Source organism: Ciona intestinalis, chromosome 9 (assembly GCF_000224145.3).
Source record: "Ciona intestinalis chromosome 9, KH, whole genome shotgun sequence".
NCBI classification, from domain to species: domain Eukaryota; kingdom Metazoa; phylum Chordata; class Ascidiacea; order Phlebobranchia; family Cionidae; genus Ciona; species Ciona intestinalis.
Genome location: NC_020174.2, coordinates 2,477,913 through 2,491,724, shown reverse-complemented (window position 1 = coordinate 2,491,724; position 13,812 = coordinate 2,477,913). Strand labels below are relative to the sequence as shown.

General features: G+C 30.3%; 1 protein-coding gene across 1 annotated transcript in view; it reads left to right on the top strand.

Moving 5' to 3' along the window:
* Positions 1 to 13,812, top strand: part of LOC100178479 (serine/threonine-protein kinase mTOR-like) — a 43,390-nt gene that overhangs the window by 10,744 nt on the left and 18,834 nt on the right. Inside the window, exons 12-31 of the mRNA XM_018813254.2 lie at positions 195 to 328; positions 806 to 937; positions 1,371 to 1,504; positions 2,340 to 2,584; positions 3,226 to 3,298; positions 3,631 to 3,695; positions 4,216 to 4,356; positions 4,726 to 4,848; positions 5,681 to 5,857; positions 6,495 to 6,629; positions 7,614 to 7,731; positions 8,026 to 8,159; positions 8,530 to 8,640; positions 9,154 to 9,240; positions 10,080 to 10,247; positions 10,871 to 10,983; positions 11,292 to 11,453; positions 12,042 to 12,135; positions 12,422 to 12,550; positions 12,868 to 12,928. Of these exons, the coding sequence (XP_018668799.1) occupies positions 195 to 328; positions 806 to 937; positions 1,371 to 1,504; positions 2,340 to 2,584; positions 3,226 to 3,298; positions 3,631 to 3,695; positions 4,216 to 4,356; positions 4,726 to 4,848; positions 5,681 to 5,857; positions 6,495 to 6,629; positions 7,614 to 7,731; positions 8,026 to 8,159; positions 8,530 to 8,640; positions 9,154 to 9,240; positions 10,080 to 10,247; positions 10,871 to 10,983; positions 11,292 to 11,453; positions 12,042 to 12,135; positions 12,422 to 12,550; positions 12,868 to 12,928 (2,536 nt within the window). The remainder of the gene's footprint in view (positions 1 to 194; positions 329 to 805; positions 938 to 1,370; positions 1,505 to 2,339; positions 2,585 to 3,225; positions 3,299 to 3,630; positions 3,696 to 4,215; positions 4,357 to 4,725; positions 4,849 to 5,680; positions 5,858 to 6,494; positions 6,630 to 7,613; positions 7,732 to 8,025; positions 8,160 to 8,529; positions 8,641 to 9,153; positions 9,241 to 10,079; positions 10,248 to 10,870; positions 10,984 to 11,291; positions 11,454 to 12,041; positions 12,136 to 12,421; positions 12,551 to 12,867; positions 12,929 to 13,812) is intronic.

The following is a 13,812-nucleotide window of genomic DNA, read 5'->3' as shown; positions in this document are numbered from 1 at the left end:
ATTTTTTTTATGTATGNCTGATAATTTGGACAACCCATTAGTGACCACTGGGTTGGAGCAATTGTCGTTAAGTGTCTTGCCCAAGGACACATATGCCCACAATGGTAGCAGCGACGAGCCTTGAACCCTGAACATCTGATGGTAGAGGCAGAATCCCTAATTAGTTTTAGACTAGCTGACTAATTTTGTTATAGGAGCGAGATCGTTCGGCTGCTTTTCTTGCCACAGGCTTAATGTCGGTTGCAGTAAAAGATGCAATTGAACCTTACCTGACTAAGTTGTTTGAATTCATAAAACAATATCTGCCAACAAAAGAACCCGCTACAAAGTAAGTTATTTTAAAGTATGAGCATGACATTTACATTGTCTTTAAAAAAAAACTTTGTAAATAAATAGGGTTATATGCCAGTTCAAGCTTAAACCCATTCTCATGGAGTGTTTTTTCATTGGAACTTAACCATATAGGAGTAGAATAGAAATATACATGCACAACAAATTAATCTAAGAGTACACAGTACCAGGACATATGTTGTGCCAAAAATTTGAAATGGCAGTTGTTCAGGGTAAATGAATCAACTCTCACAGTTACAAAAGTAATGCATTTCTTAGTAACTAAATGTTGAATGTTTTGACTTTGTCAATAACTACATAACAGTAAAAATCTAACGAGTAGAAAACTGTTTCATCAAGCGTTAATATGGGGTGTCATCTATGTATTTTAAATGTCATGATAACTTGTCAAAGCAGGCACCCTCAACCGTGCTTCTATATATATATTAATATTTATTTTCTTTTATCCTGTCAGGCGGCATAGAAACTATGTACCTGAATCCTCAGTGTTTGGCTGCATATCAATGCTAGCCAAGTCTGCTCCAGCAATAACTCTGCATTATATTAGAGATGAATTATTACAATCTATGTTCAATGTTGGGCTAAAGTAAGTACTTTTAAATAACTTATTGTTTTATTGGAAATTGCCTTCAGAAAATATCACATAAACTGAAACAATAATGTTTTCTGAAAATTGTTAGATTGCTGCTCAGAATAAAATATTTTGTTGGAGCATATTTTTTTTCAATATTTTCAACATATATATTTTTTTCTCTTTTAGTTTTACAAAAGTATGTTTTCTTGCAAAATATTTGTTATTAAGTCCTACATGTATGGTCAGGGTTTTTCAATATCTTATACCAATTGTAAAAAAAAACAATAATGTTTCATAAGCAAATTCTAAAAAAACAATAAATCAATATTATCTCATAAAAAATGTAAAAAAACAATTATATTTTATAAAAAGTGTAAAAACAATAATTTCTCATAACAAATGTAACAAAAAGTCAAAAACAGCAAAATAACAAATCTGTTTACAGTGGTGCTGCTATGCAATCTCTGCACGAACTAAGCAGCATAGCAAGTTTATATCAATCCATACAAGAAGGTGTGCTCAATATACTTTCAAGTGTTCTGCTTCCAAATCAACATGCTGCTGGTGATAATACTTCAGGTACTCTTCCCATTTTAAGCAATGCTTGTATATTTGATGCGTTATCTGTTAAAGTTTAGGCCATGTTTTACATTTGAAGCATTATATGTATAAATAGGGCCAGGCATTACACTTGATGTGTTGTCTGTTAAAGTTGGGCCAGGCATTCCTTTTAATGCGTTATCTGCATATCTTGGGGCGTGCTTTACATTTAATGCATTGTATTAATAAATAAGGCGAGCCATTACATTTGATGCGTTATTTGCATAAATAGGATCGAATACCTATAACTAAAAAATACAAGAACAACTCACTAATTTTAAATTCTTCCAAAAACATATTAAAAATAAAAATTAATAATACTAATTTATATGTGCATAACAATAAAATATTGCTTGAAACAGGCTCAATATTGCTGCTGCCAACTTAATTATAAACAGAGGGGGAAAAGGAAACACTCACCCACTCAATAAAAACATTTTCACTAAAAAAAAATTTCAAGGCTCAAATTATTAAAATATCTAAATTTGATTTTTATCTAAAAATATGTTGAGTTGGTCCTATGCTGGTTATAAACTTCCATTTAAGTTTACATATATATTCCCATTTTATAAATATATATATATACTTAGTTTTAGTTATATATATATAAAACTACATATCGAAGGGTGGGGGAAGATGAGACACTTAACACGTAAAATTTAAATATCCCGATCGGGTTTTAAACAAGTAACAACGGTCTATAGGAGTCCTGAGGATAGGGTTTTAATTCTTTGTTTACTACCAAATGGGACAAAAAAATAGAATAAAAAACTGTCCCACCTTCCCCTACGTTACTATATATCGCTATATACAGAAGCAACAGAAATGGCGACCATAATTCTTGCGTTGAGAACTCTGGCATTATTTCCTTTCCCTGGCAACGAAGCAAAACGTTCAAAAATTCTCCCCCAACCATTCATGGACTTCTGTGAAGAATGTTCCACGGCTAAATACTTGTGCCACGAAAATCGTGAAGTGAGGTTACATGCTGTGGCTACAGTTGTTGCACTTATGCGACCTTCTATACCAAGGCCTTGTACATCTAGTCACCAAACAGTGGTAAGTCACACAAGGTTTTGTTTCGGTATGAATTTAATGTAGCTTGCTTTATTGGAAAAAAACAGTCATTATAACTCTGGTGTTGGTAATAAGTAGCAGCAGCAAATCCACAACCTATGAGTTAAGACACAGGTGTGTATCCCTGCGCTACCGTGCAGATTAGCACAAGGACATGGCTTTATGGTTGGGCACTTGAATCGTAACCAAAGGATACCGGGTTCAATGCTCGATACTGATATGTGTATGTGTTCTTGGGCTTTTATACGGCCATTTTTTCAACCCAGTAGACACTAATGAGTTGTAGCACTCTGGGTGTTGGGGTAATGGGCCAACTGTTGCCTAAATCTTAGCTCCAATTGCGTATTCTGTTGGAGCCCCCCCTTGTAGAATAGAAGAAAAGTTTTGGTCCATTTTAAAGCTATGGTAATTTACAAATTCCAATTACCGATCCAGTTTGTTTTGTTGTAAAGTTATTATTCCTTTTTTTTGTTGCAAAGCATATTAAAATTATTTTGAAACTCTTTTGAACAATTTAAAATGCACACTGAAATTTTAACTTGTTTTAATTGCAGGGTAAAAAATAATATAAAAACTATTGTTAATGTTATATTTTTATAATTTTAAAGATTTAATTCTTTCAGATTTACCCTGTGCTGTCACCAAAGTTGTCAAAAATTATTGGAAGCATTTTGAACTTGGCAATTGCTGATTCAGGTATTTTTGTTCAACTATGTTAAATGTTGGTATTATAGTACTGTGGGATAAAATGGATACTATTAGAACAAAATATACCATATTTCCTGATCATGATTGTAATAATCAAAAACGCTCTTCTGGAGTTGTGAGGCTATGGTTATATAATTATTTAAATATTCATTTTTACAATCAAATAGGATTATAAAAATGACAGAAAACATCGAACATATTACCAAACACAGTAAATTACTAAAACTATCAAAAAAATTTAAAAATATTATTTCAAATGCCCAACAAAATATTCTGTATAATTTATCTTTTTACTTTTAATCATATGTTTTATATACCAGACAAACAAGTTCGAATGCACGTTCTTAATCTGCTGGATGATCGGTTTGACTGCTACCTTATCCTGGTATGAATTTGTTTCAATCTGTTATACATATTGGTTGTATGTCATTAGGACTCCTATTAAATTCAAATTTAACATATCATGATTGTTAAACTATTATCTTTTTAGATTAACTGTTTACTTTTTCACAATAATTAAGTTCTACACCAGCGGTTCCCAAACTAAGGTTCTTCAACGAACTGGGCTCCATTCCTCAGTTTTAGAGGGTCTGCAATTTTTGCTTTTCTTTTATTGGTGTGGTTTTTGCATTTTTTCAATAGCATTCTTTGATTTTTATAGGGCCACGAAATATTAAAATATTTGCAAAAGGTCCACAATGCAAAAAAATTTGAAAACCGCTGTTGTATGCCAACTATTACTACTGTTGCATTACAAGATTTAAAAAAATTTAGGCTGTTTTTAAAAAAAACATTTTTTTTAAAACCAAAATTAAAATGATGACTTTTTAAAAGACACCTGTTCTCTACATTAATCTACAATGCTTCGCTAAAAGTTACCATCTATATATTTCTTTATTTTGCAGTCTGAGAATCTAAACCTGTTATTTGTTGCCCTGCATGATGAAGCATTCGAGGTTCAAGAATTAGCAATTCAAACTATTGGTAGATTATCTGAGTTGAACCCAGCTTATGTGATGCCTATGCTACGAAAAACTCATATACAGGTAATGAAAGTGAATAGTTTTCTTACTTATCAAAAAAACTATATATATATAATGTCAAATTATGGTTATATTTATTTACAAATCTTAAGGTTCATAATTTTATGTCATAAATGTATATGCCTTTTTTCTGTAGTATTTATTAATACAATCTTTTTTAACAAAAAACAAAAACACTCTTGTTAACAATTCATTTGCATAATATTTTATTAAACTTTCACGTACGTACCTATAATAGAAACTTAGAGTAGTTTTGGTTCACAACAACAAATGTACATATATTTTTGGCATCTATAATTTAGCTTGACCAATATTTTTGCCGCAATGTTTATAATCTAAGCTTGACTTATTTTTTCTTGACTTATTTTTCAGCTTGTGGCTGAACTTGAACACAGTGGGATTGGAAGAAATAAATTACAAGCTTCACGTTTAATTGGTCATCTTGCACGAAATGCACCGAATGTAATGAAGGCTTATGTTGTACCAACTATAAAGGTATTCTAAATAGAAAATAGAAACTATAAAGGTAAGGATTAAAAATGGCCATATAGACATGCAAGCATAAAATAATGTGTTTTTTTAATTTAAAACGAAAATAGGGATTATGTTTAAATTTTTTTACTGTTTTTTTTTTTAATTTTAAACAAAATACCAAGCTAAGGGATTTATCTTACGATGCTGTTCTAACATGCAGTCATAAAAATAATGTGTTTTTTTTTTATTTAAAACGAAAAAATTATGTTTGCATATTTTTACTCCTGTGCTGTTTTTAAATTTTAAACCAAGCAAAGTTGTTTACCCTACGATTCTGTTCTGACATGCAGTCATAAAAATAAAGTGTTTTTTTTTTAATTTAAAACGAAACTTAGAAATACATTATGTTTGCATGTTTTTTAAACAAAACCCCAAGCAAAGTTGGTTCCCATACGATTCTGTTCTGTATTGGTTAATTCCGTTTGATGTGAAGATAGTATACTTTACGATATACCCCCAATTTCATGTGTGTTACCACTAACAAGCACAAGTATACTACAGGCGTTTTTTTAAAGTTGGCAAAAATTTAAGGTCACATTGTTAAAAGGCAGTTCACCTCATAGTCATTAAACATAAGGAACCTAATGGATAGTTACGTTGAAAATTATGTACTTTGGCTCTGTTTGTATGTATGGACACCCGGCAGCAGATGAAGTTGTTTTAAGTAAAGCTAACATCAAAGAACTATAAACGTCAAACATTATAAGAAAATTTTTAACTATTTAAAAAAATTGGTGTTAATTTTTTGTTTTATTTTTTAAAAAAATTCTAAACTTACGTCAACCCTTACCAGACCTTGTTAATGAAACTAAGTGATGAAGAACAAACAGTTGCTGTGTCTGTTGGTATGATGAGAACCATCGGTGACCTCGCTGAGGTTGGAGGAAAGGACGTGAGCGTTGTAACGGACCATCTTTTCCCCATCATATTATCAATGCTGCAGGAAATGTCTTGTTTTACAAAGAGAGAGGTAATTTAAAGTTTAAATTTAATTGTTAGAAGCTATTTTAGTTATGGTAGGGTCTGGGGTGGGGTAAGATGGGACATGTTTTTACTCTAATTTCTCGTCCCCTTTGTTGGTAAAAAATATTTAAACAGTTATAAACTGTAGCCTTGTGATCCTAAAATAGCATTGTGAAATGTTTAAAATACGATCAGGAAATATGGGATTTAGGTTCTAACAGTATCCCATTTTACCCCACAGTACTATATGTCTTCCCAATTAATGCTGCTTGGACAAATGGTACAGCGTAGGGTGAATGATATTTTGCAATAGTGGACAAATCTATATGGGTGAATGAAGTATTTATGCCAATGGGATAAATGAAATGTATATACTTTATATAAACTGGTAAACTTTATACATACTGGTAATTTTAATGTAAATTCTTTATACATACCATTAGACTTTATACATACTGGTGACACAGTCATGCATATTTTTTTTTAAACAAATTTGTTTATGGTTTGATCTATGTTAGTACTATAAAAATATCAAATTTTCAGCATGACTTGAAATAAATTTATTGACAGAAAAAGATGAAAAGAAATTATGTTACACACTTTTACCGAGTTTTCAACAGAATAAGAGATTTTGTTTTGTACAGGTTGCCCTCGTGACACTTGGTAAGATAGTGGAAAGCACTGGATATGTGGTGGAACCTTATTTTAAATGTCCCATGTTAATTGATGTCTTACTGGGGTTCCTTAAAACTGAACCAAGCTTGGCATTTCGAAAAGAAGTAAGTGATTCATATATTTATATATATATATATATATATATATATATATATGATATAGTTATACGTGTGTATATATATATATATTATATATAGTGAATGAAATGAATGTAACTTACTTCATCATCGCGTGGCTGGAAAACGACAGTAGTTATATAACACACATTTAACACCAGCTTAAGAGCTACTATGTATGTTACTATGTGGGTGATTATTTTTTTTTTAATTTTTTAATTTTTTATGTATGGCTGATAATTTGGACAACCCAGTGACCACTGGGTTGGAGCAATTGCCGTTAAGTGTTTTGCCCAAGGACACATACGCCCACAATGGTAGCAGCGTCAAGCCTTGAACCCATTACCTTTGGATTCGAGGCCGGCGCGCTAACCACTATGTATTGGTGCCAGATATATATATATATAGTACTGTGGGGTAGGATGTTAGGCACTTAAATCGTAAACGAAAAATAAAGGGTTCATTGCTAAACACTACTGCATAAACTGATAGATGTATATGTTCTTTGTTATGACACTTAAATAAGGACAGTAATGACACTGTATGTGTTTTTTGTTGTAATAGTTTTGGTAAAACACTTTATGGCACATAAAATCTTTGTAATACCATTGCTCCAACGTACTTGTCCATAAATAAGTGTCAGTGTAGGTAAGTGTCAGGGTAAAGTGTCAGGGTAATGCGTCCGGCCTGAACCTTATGTCCCATGTTGGCCAATGCCCCATGTAGAATAAAATAAAACGTTGTGACCATTTTTAAAAAATGTTGGCAAACTAAATAAAAAAAAACATTTAAAAAATAAAAAGCTAATGAATGTATAAAATTTCGACGTGTTTATATAAGTGTTATGTAACAGGTTATGAAAGTACTTTGTTTGATTAAAACATTAGATTGTAAATGCTGTTTTGTGCGTATTTAAAAATAGACTATATATCTGTGTAACTATTTAGCCAAGTTACAAATGTTATATAACAGGTTATGAAAGTGCTTGGTTTGATTGGAACATTAGATCCGTTCAAACATAAAATGAACCAAGGATCAACTGAAGATGTTTCTGTTGGTGCCAACGAACGAAGAGTAAAGAAAGATACCGGTTTGTGATATTTTAACTAATATTTTAGAGAAATTTTTAAATTTGAGATGTTATCGTACTGTAGGGTAAGATGGATATTGTTGTCTCATAAAATCCCAGATTTCCTAAATATACTTTAAACAATTAACTATAACAACACTCCTTTTGGGTCGTGAGGACGTTGTATAATTCTGTAAACATACCGGACTCAAACCAGTATATAAAACCTGAGTTGCATGAGAATTTTCTACTATTAATGTGCATACTGTATACCAATGTTACACAATAACACATTGTGTCTTTATATGTATGCAGATTTCAATGTAAATGAAATGCTAGTTTCAATTGGAACAACATCAGAAGATTTTTATCCTGCTGTTGCCATAACAACTCTCATGCGTGTATTACGTGATCCATTGTTATCCTCACATCATAAAGATGTCATACAAGTATGGTCTATAATGTTTAATAATGAATAAATCTTGTTTTATCTTCATGGGGTTGGTTACCATGTATGTAACTTTGTGGGTGAATATTTTTTCTGGATTAAAGGCATTATTGGGTTGGAACAATTGCTGTATTTATTGAACTACGTTTTTGTCTGGGCACAGAGCATATCAAAACTGTGTTTTTTTGCCATTTAATAATGGCGTTTTATTGTGTTATTCTTTTCAATGCTTTTTTATTTTGTGTGCACTACTGTACTAAAATATTTAAATTAATACATGTAATACCATTAAAATATTGATTTTAATACACCTGGTTTAAAGACGTCTAATATTCACAATATATAAAATGATAATATTATTTTCCTTGCAGGCTGTCAATCACATGTTTGAATCATTAAACGTGAAGTGTGTACCTTATCTACCAGAGATAATACCAACATATTTATCAACTATTCAAACTTGTGATCCAAGCATAAGAGAGGTAATACAAAATATTTTGTGTGTTTTTACATATTTTGTTTTTTTGTTAGATTTTTTTAATAATATCAAGCTTTAATAATATTTACAAACTTTTTATTTAGTTTTTAAAGTTTCTATAAAAGTTTTAGATTTAACTTTACATTCAATATTTTTTTCTTTAAAAAAGATGATAGGAAACTTTTCTCAATTAATATTTCTGAAATTGAATTTATGTTTACAAATTTATATTTATTAGATTAGTTTTAGTATATGATGTTTTCCTGATTGATTATTAAACTTAAAATATTGGGAAAAGTAAAAAATGTTGGATTATGTTTCATACCATCGCAATAAAATAACTTTTGATCTTAAAAAACTTTCAATCTTTTTCCATTAATATATTAAACATATTTTTGTTAAAAAAACAATGCGGTCAAAAAATCAACATATTTTTTAATAAAAAAGAAACACAAATTTGTTTAAAAAAGTTGGCTAGCTTTCTAGTTAAGCAACATAAAACATATATTTTGTATAGTTTTTGTTCAAGAACTTGGGTCTTATCATCAGCACAGTGAAACAGCACGCTCGAGGATTCATGGATCGGATATTTGTTGTTATTAAGGTTCGTGGATATATTGTTCAATATCGATAAATGAAATTAAATTTTCTTCTGTGGCAAGGCGTCAACAGTTGCTATAACATGTGTGTTTTGTTTTATATACCTCATGCCCGCTTAGGAGTTACCATGTATGTAGCTTAGTGGGAAATTGTTTTGAGAACTTATTCACTTCTATAATGTAATGTGTAATGTAGACACAAAGCAATTTAAGTGACCACTGTGTTTAAGAAATTACTGATAAGTGTCTTGCCCAAAGACATATAGCTTCAGACCCATAACCTCTACGCGAGAGGCAGGTGCCATTCATACCCATTGTTTGAATATGGTTTAACTATTGTTATAACAATAGGTTCTGCTTCCCTTTATGTAAAGTGTTTATAAAACCATAGATTGTTTAACATTTTGCACAGATTTGTTATAAACGGATATGTTAAGTATAAAGGATTCTATTGTTTTGTATGTATATATTTATATTTGTATATGTATGTATTATTTATAGGTATATATATATATATATATCTCTTATGTACTCCATGTTATTGGGGTCTCACAGCACGCCAGAAAGTTTGAAATTAAGTTCTCAGTGAGCTATTTTAATCAAAAATAATAACTTTTTTTTAAATGTATATATAAATAGAAGTTTTAAAATATATATATAAGCTAATTTTATCCTAATTTTTAGAAAAAATTGTAAAAATTCTCCTAAAAGATTTCAACTATCAAAAAATATAATTAAAAAAAAGTATGTAAATTTAAGTTTTAAAATAAATATGCTATTTTATTTTTATCAAAATTTGAAAAAATTATAAAATTTTTATAAAAGATTTGAATTTTTTTTACAGGAGCACTGGGGGGTGGGGAGTGAGATGCAGAGCATCCTCCTCTCTCTCTCGGAGAAAATAGCATCCGCTCTCTCCTCTGAGTTTAAACTTTATCTTCCCCAAATAATTCCTCATGCCCTGCGGATATTCCTATATGATGATAGTCCGGGAAAAACTGTTACACTTGACGTAAGAATTTAATTGGTTTCAACATTTTATGAATGAATGTTATTTTTAACAAATCAATGTTATCATTTTGGTCTGCTATTTTGGATATTTTTTTTAATAATTTTTGTTTTCAATGTTAAAATATTGGTGTACTATTTTAATGAATGATTGTCATTAATTTAACAGACAATTTTATTGTTATAATATTGTTGTGCTGTTTTATAAATTAATGACTTTAGTTTAACAGACAGTTCTAAAGTTAGGATATTGGTATTTAATTTTAGGAATGAATGAATGTCATTAATTTAACAGACAAATTCAATGTTATGATATTTGTTTCTATTTTTTCAAATGAATGTCATTTATATATTGGACATTTTCAAAGTTATAATATTTTTCTTCTATCTTTATGAATAAATGTCATTTATTGAGCAGACAACTTTAAAGTTCCAATAATCCTGTGTGTTTTTTTATACAGCCCCTAAATATGTAACTTTATGGATGATTGTTTTTGCTTAAGTTTTACTTTTTATGCATTCCTAAAATTTGTACAACCCTTTAGGAACTATTAGTTATTTATCGTTTAGTGTCTTTCGTTGTTATTACTAAAATACTACTTTATAAAACAAAAGCATTTATCTTAGCTTCTCCATGCTTTACAAGTGTTTGGGGTAAATATAGATGATTACAGTCACCTGTTGCTTCCACCAATGATGCAACTACTACGTGCTACTACTACACCTATTAATATAAAAAGGTAAAAATTTTAAAACATATATATGTTTAAATTTGATATGTTTAATTTGAAGCAAAAACTTCAAGTAAACTACAAGATTAGGCAATATTTTTTGGCTCCCTAGCCTATTATTGATCATTTGACAGACACTTAAACATATTGATAGCGGAAAATATGAATTTTATAGAATAATTTTAAATAACATTTGGTAAAAAATATGTGTTCGATAAAAAAATGTCCAGGCCTATAGCTTGACTGGTAAATTTTGCAGAAGTCGAATACAATTTCTTTAAAAAGTATAACCAATTTAAAATCATTGTATTTTCCAGTGCAATCCTTGAAACATTATGTACGTTGTGCGAATGCATTGACTTGTGTGAACATATGTCATTGGTGGTTCATCCACTTGCTAATGTAATTGATACAATTCCTGATCTACAGTCATTAGCTGTCCGTACTTTATGCTCTGCTATCCGACAGTTTGGATCAAGGTAAGTTTCAGGAATATGGTTTGTAGATAGTTTAAAATCTCAAATTATTACATGTGTCAAACGATGTGTGTGGCCATTCTACATGATGTGTGTGGCCATTCTATACGGCTATTTTTTTCTGTGTGTGGCTAGTTTAAAACTGCAAGTTTTTTAAATGTATAGCAATTTCAAAACGGCAATTTTTTCAAGTGTGTAGCCATTTTAAAACCACAAGTTTTCAAGTGTGTGACTAGTTTAAAACTGCTAATTATTTGGTGTTGCAAGGCTAGTTTAAAATCCACACTTACTGTATGTGGAGCTAGTTTCAAATGCAAATGTTTCAACTTTTAAAGTGTATTGACTGTCATCTATTTCTACTTCCCTTCTTTTCATCGCTTTTATTGGTCTTCACTACTGTATTAAAACGTTAAATAAAGTTTATGCCATGTTAACTAAAAGCTGCAATGTTTAAAACTAGAAAAAAATAGGTTTTATATTTTTAAATGCCACGTTTTTATTCCAAACTTTATTTTACAATATTAATGTCTTTGTTCCATGCTGATATAGCTATACCATTTACTGTTTTTTCACATAAAATTATTATTTAAGGTTCTCTGTATTTGTACAAATGGTTGACCAGCTTATGTTGAAACACAAAATCTCAAGTTCACTTTATGAAAGTCTTGTATCTCAAATTACTAAGGTATCAATTTTTTAACTCATTTTGTCTGTTTTTGTCATTGCATTTTCTTTATTGGCAACTTAAATAATTTCAGTTCTATTTGGTAAATTCCTTTTTTTTTTCTTTTTTTTTATGTAGTTAATTCGTATTTTTTTAGTTTTATGTAGTAAATTAAATATGACATTTTTGCACATTCTTATATAAAAAAAAATAAATTTAACCTATTTTTTCTATTGGCTGCATTAAAAAACGTTTTTTTAGCTGAAGAGTCAAAAATCAAGAGTTCTTATTTTTATTCATAACGCAGGGTATATTGCGGCAAGATACAGATGCATTCTTATGGTCGGGCATTCAAAAAGTTGAAGACACTTCTGTACAATCATCTGATGTATCGCTTACTAAGAAAACTCGCATTCATACAAGTAACTTGCAAAAGGTACAGGAATCGTGTATAGTACTCATATTACAATAGATAGTTTTAATGTAATACCTGTTTTGTCTTTGTAATGCTTTTTATCAATACACAGTATAGGCCTACATAAAATGATTTTTCTCTAAACATACTTCTACCTGCTTTGAACATCTTTATCCCTAAAAACTATGTGTACCTCATGCTAAGAAGATAACATACTTTAGTACATGCTTTGCAATTTCTTCTGTATATTTTTTGTTTATTTTTAAATATTATTTTTATACAATTCGCGATTATTTCAAAATAAAAATTCAGTAAAATAAAATGATATCCTAATATAGGCATGGACAGTTACACGGCGTGTCTCGAAAGATGATTGGTTAGAATGGTTGCGTCATTTAAGTGTTGAATTATTAAAAGAATCTCCATCTCTTGCATTAAAAGCTTGCTCTGCGTTCGCCAAGACTTACACTCCATTAGCAAGGTGAGGAATCTATTATTATTACTATTATAAAAACATCCAAACCATTATACTTATATTTAAATAGCTCCTAATACACAACGCAATTTATAAATAAATAAGGCTACAGCCATTGTTACTTAGGAATATTTCAATACGCTTATTGACGCTTAAACCACTAACAACACTATGGCACAGTGCTTCGCGTGCATGTCGTTAACCCAAGGGTTACTTTTCAAGGCATGTTGCTACCATTGTAGGTGTGTGTGTCTAGGGCTAGAGTTCTAGTCACTTATTGGAAATTGTTCTAACCCATTGATCTCTAGTGGGTTGTATAAGTTGTCAATGGATAGAAAATCTCCCACAATGTTACACAGATGGTAACTCATAAGCGGGCATATGAAACCAAACATCTCTGTTATAATGACTGTTGTTTTTCTAAATCGAGTTATATTTAGCCAGTGCCTATATATTGTTAAAAATTCTACTACATACTGTTGCAGTCATATGCAACATTAAATATTGTATTTTTTCACAATACATGTTAATTGTTTTCATTAATATTGTGGCTGTACTGCCGATACTTGTTCTTGTGGGGTATAATATATCAAAAATACAATTTAAATAAATTTTTATTGACTTTTTTAATAAATTCCACATATCCTTTCTCCAATAAAAATAAATTTTACTTTTTCACCCAGACATTTATTCAATGCATCATTCCTGTCATGTTGGAGTGAACTGGATGAAGGGCAACAGAATGAGTTGATCACTTGCATACAGATGGCACTTGCTGCACCCGACGTACCACCGGAAGTCACTCACA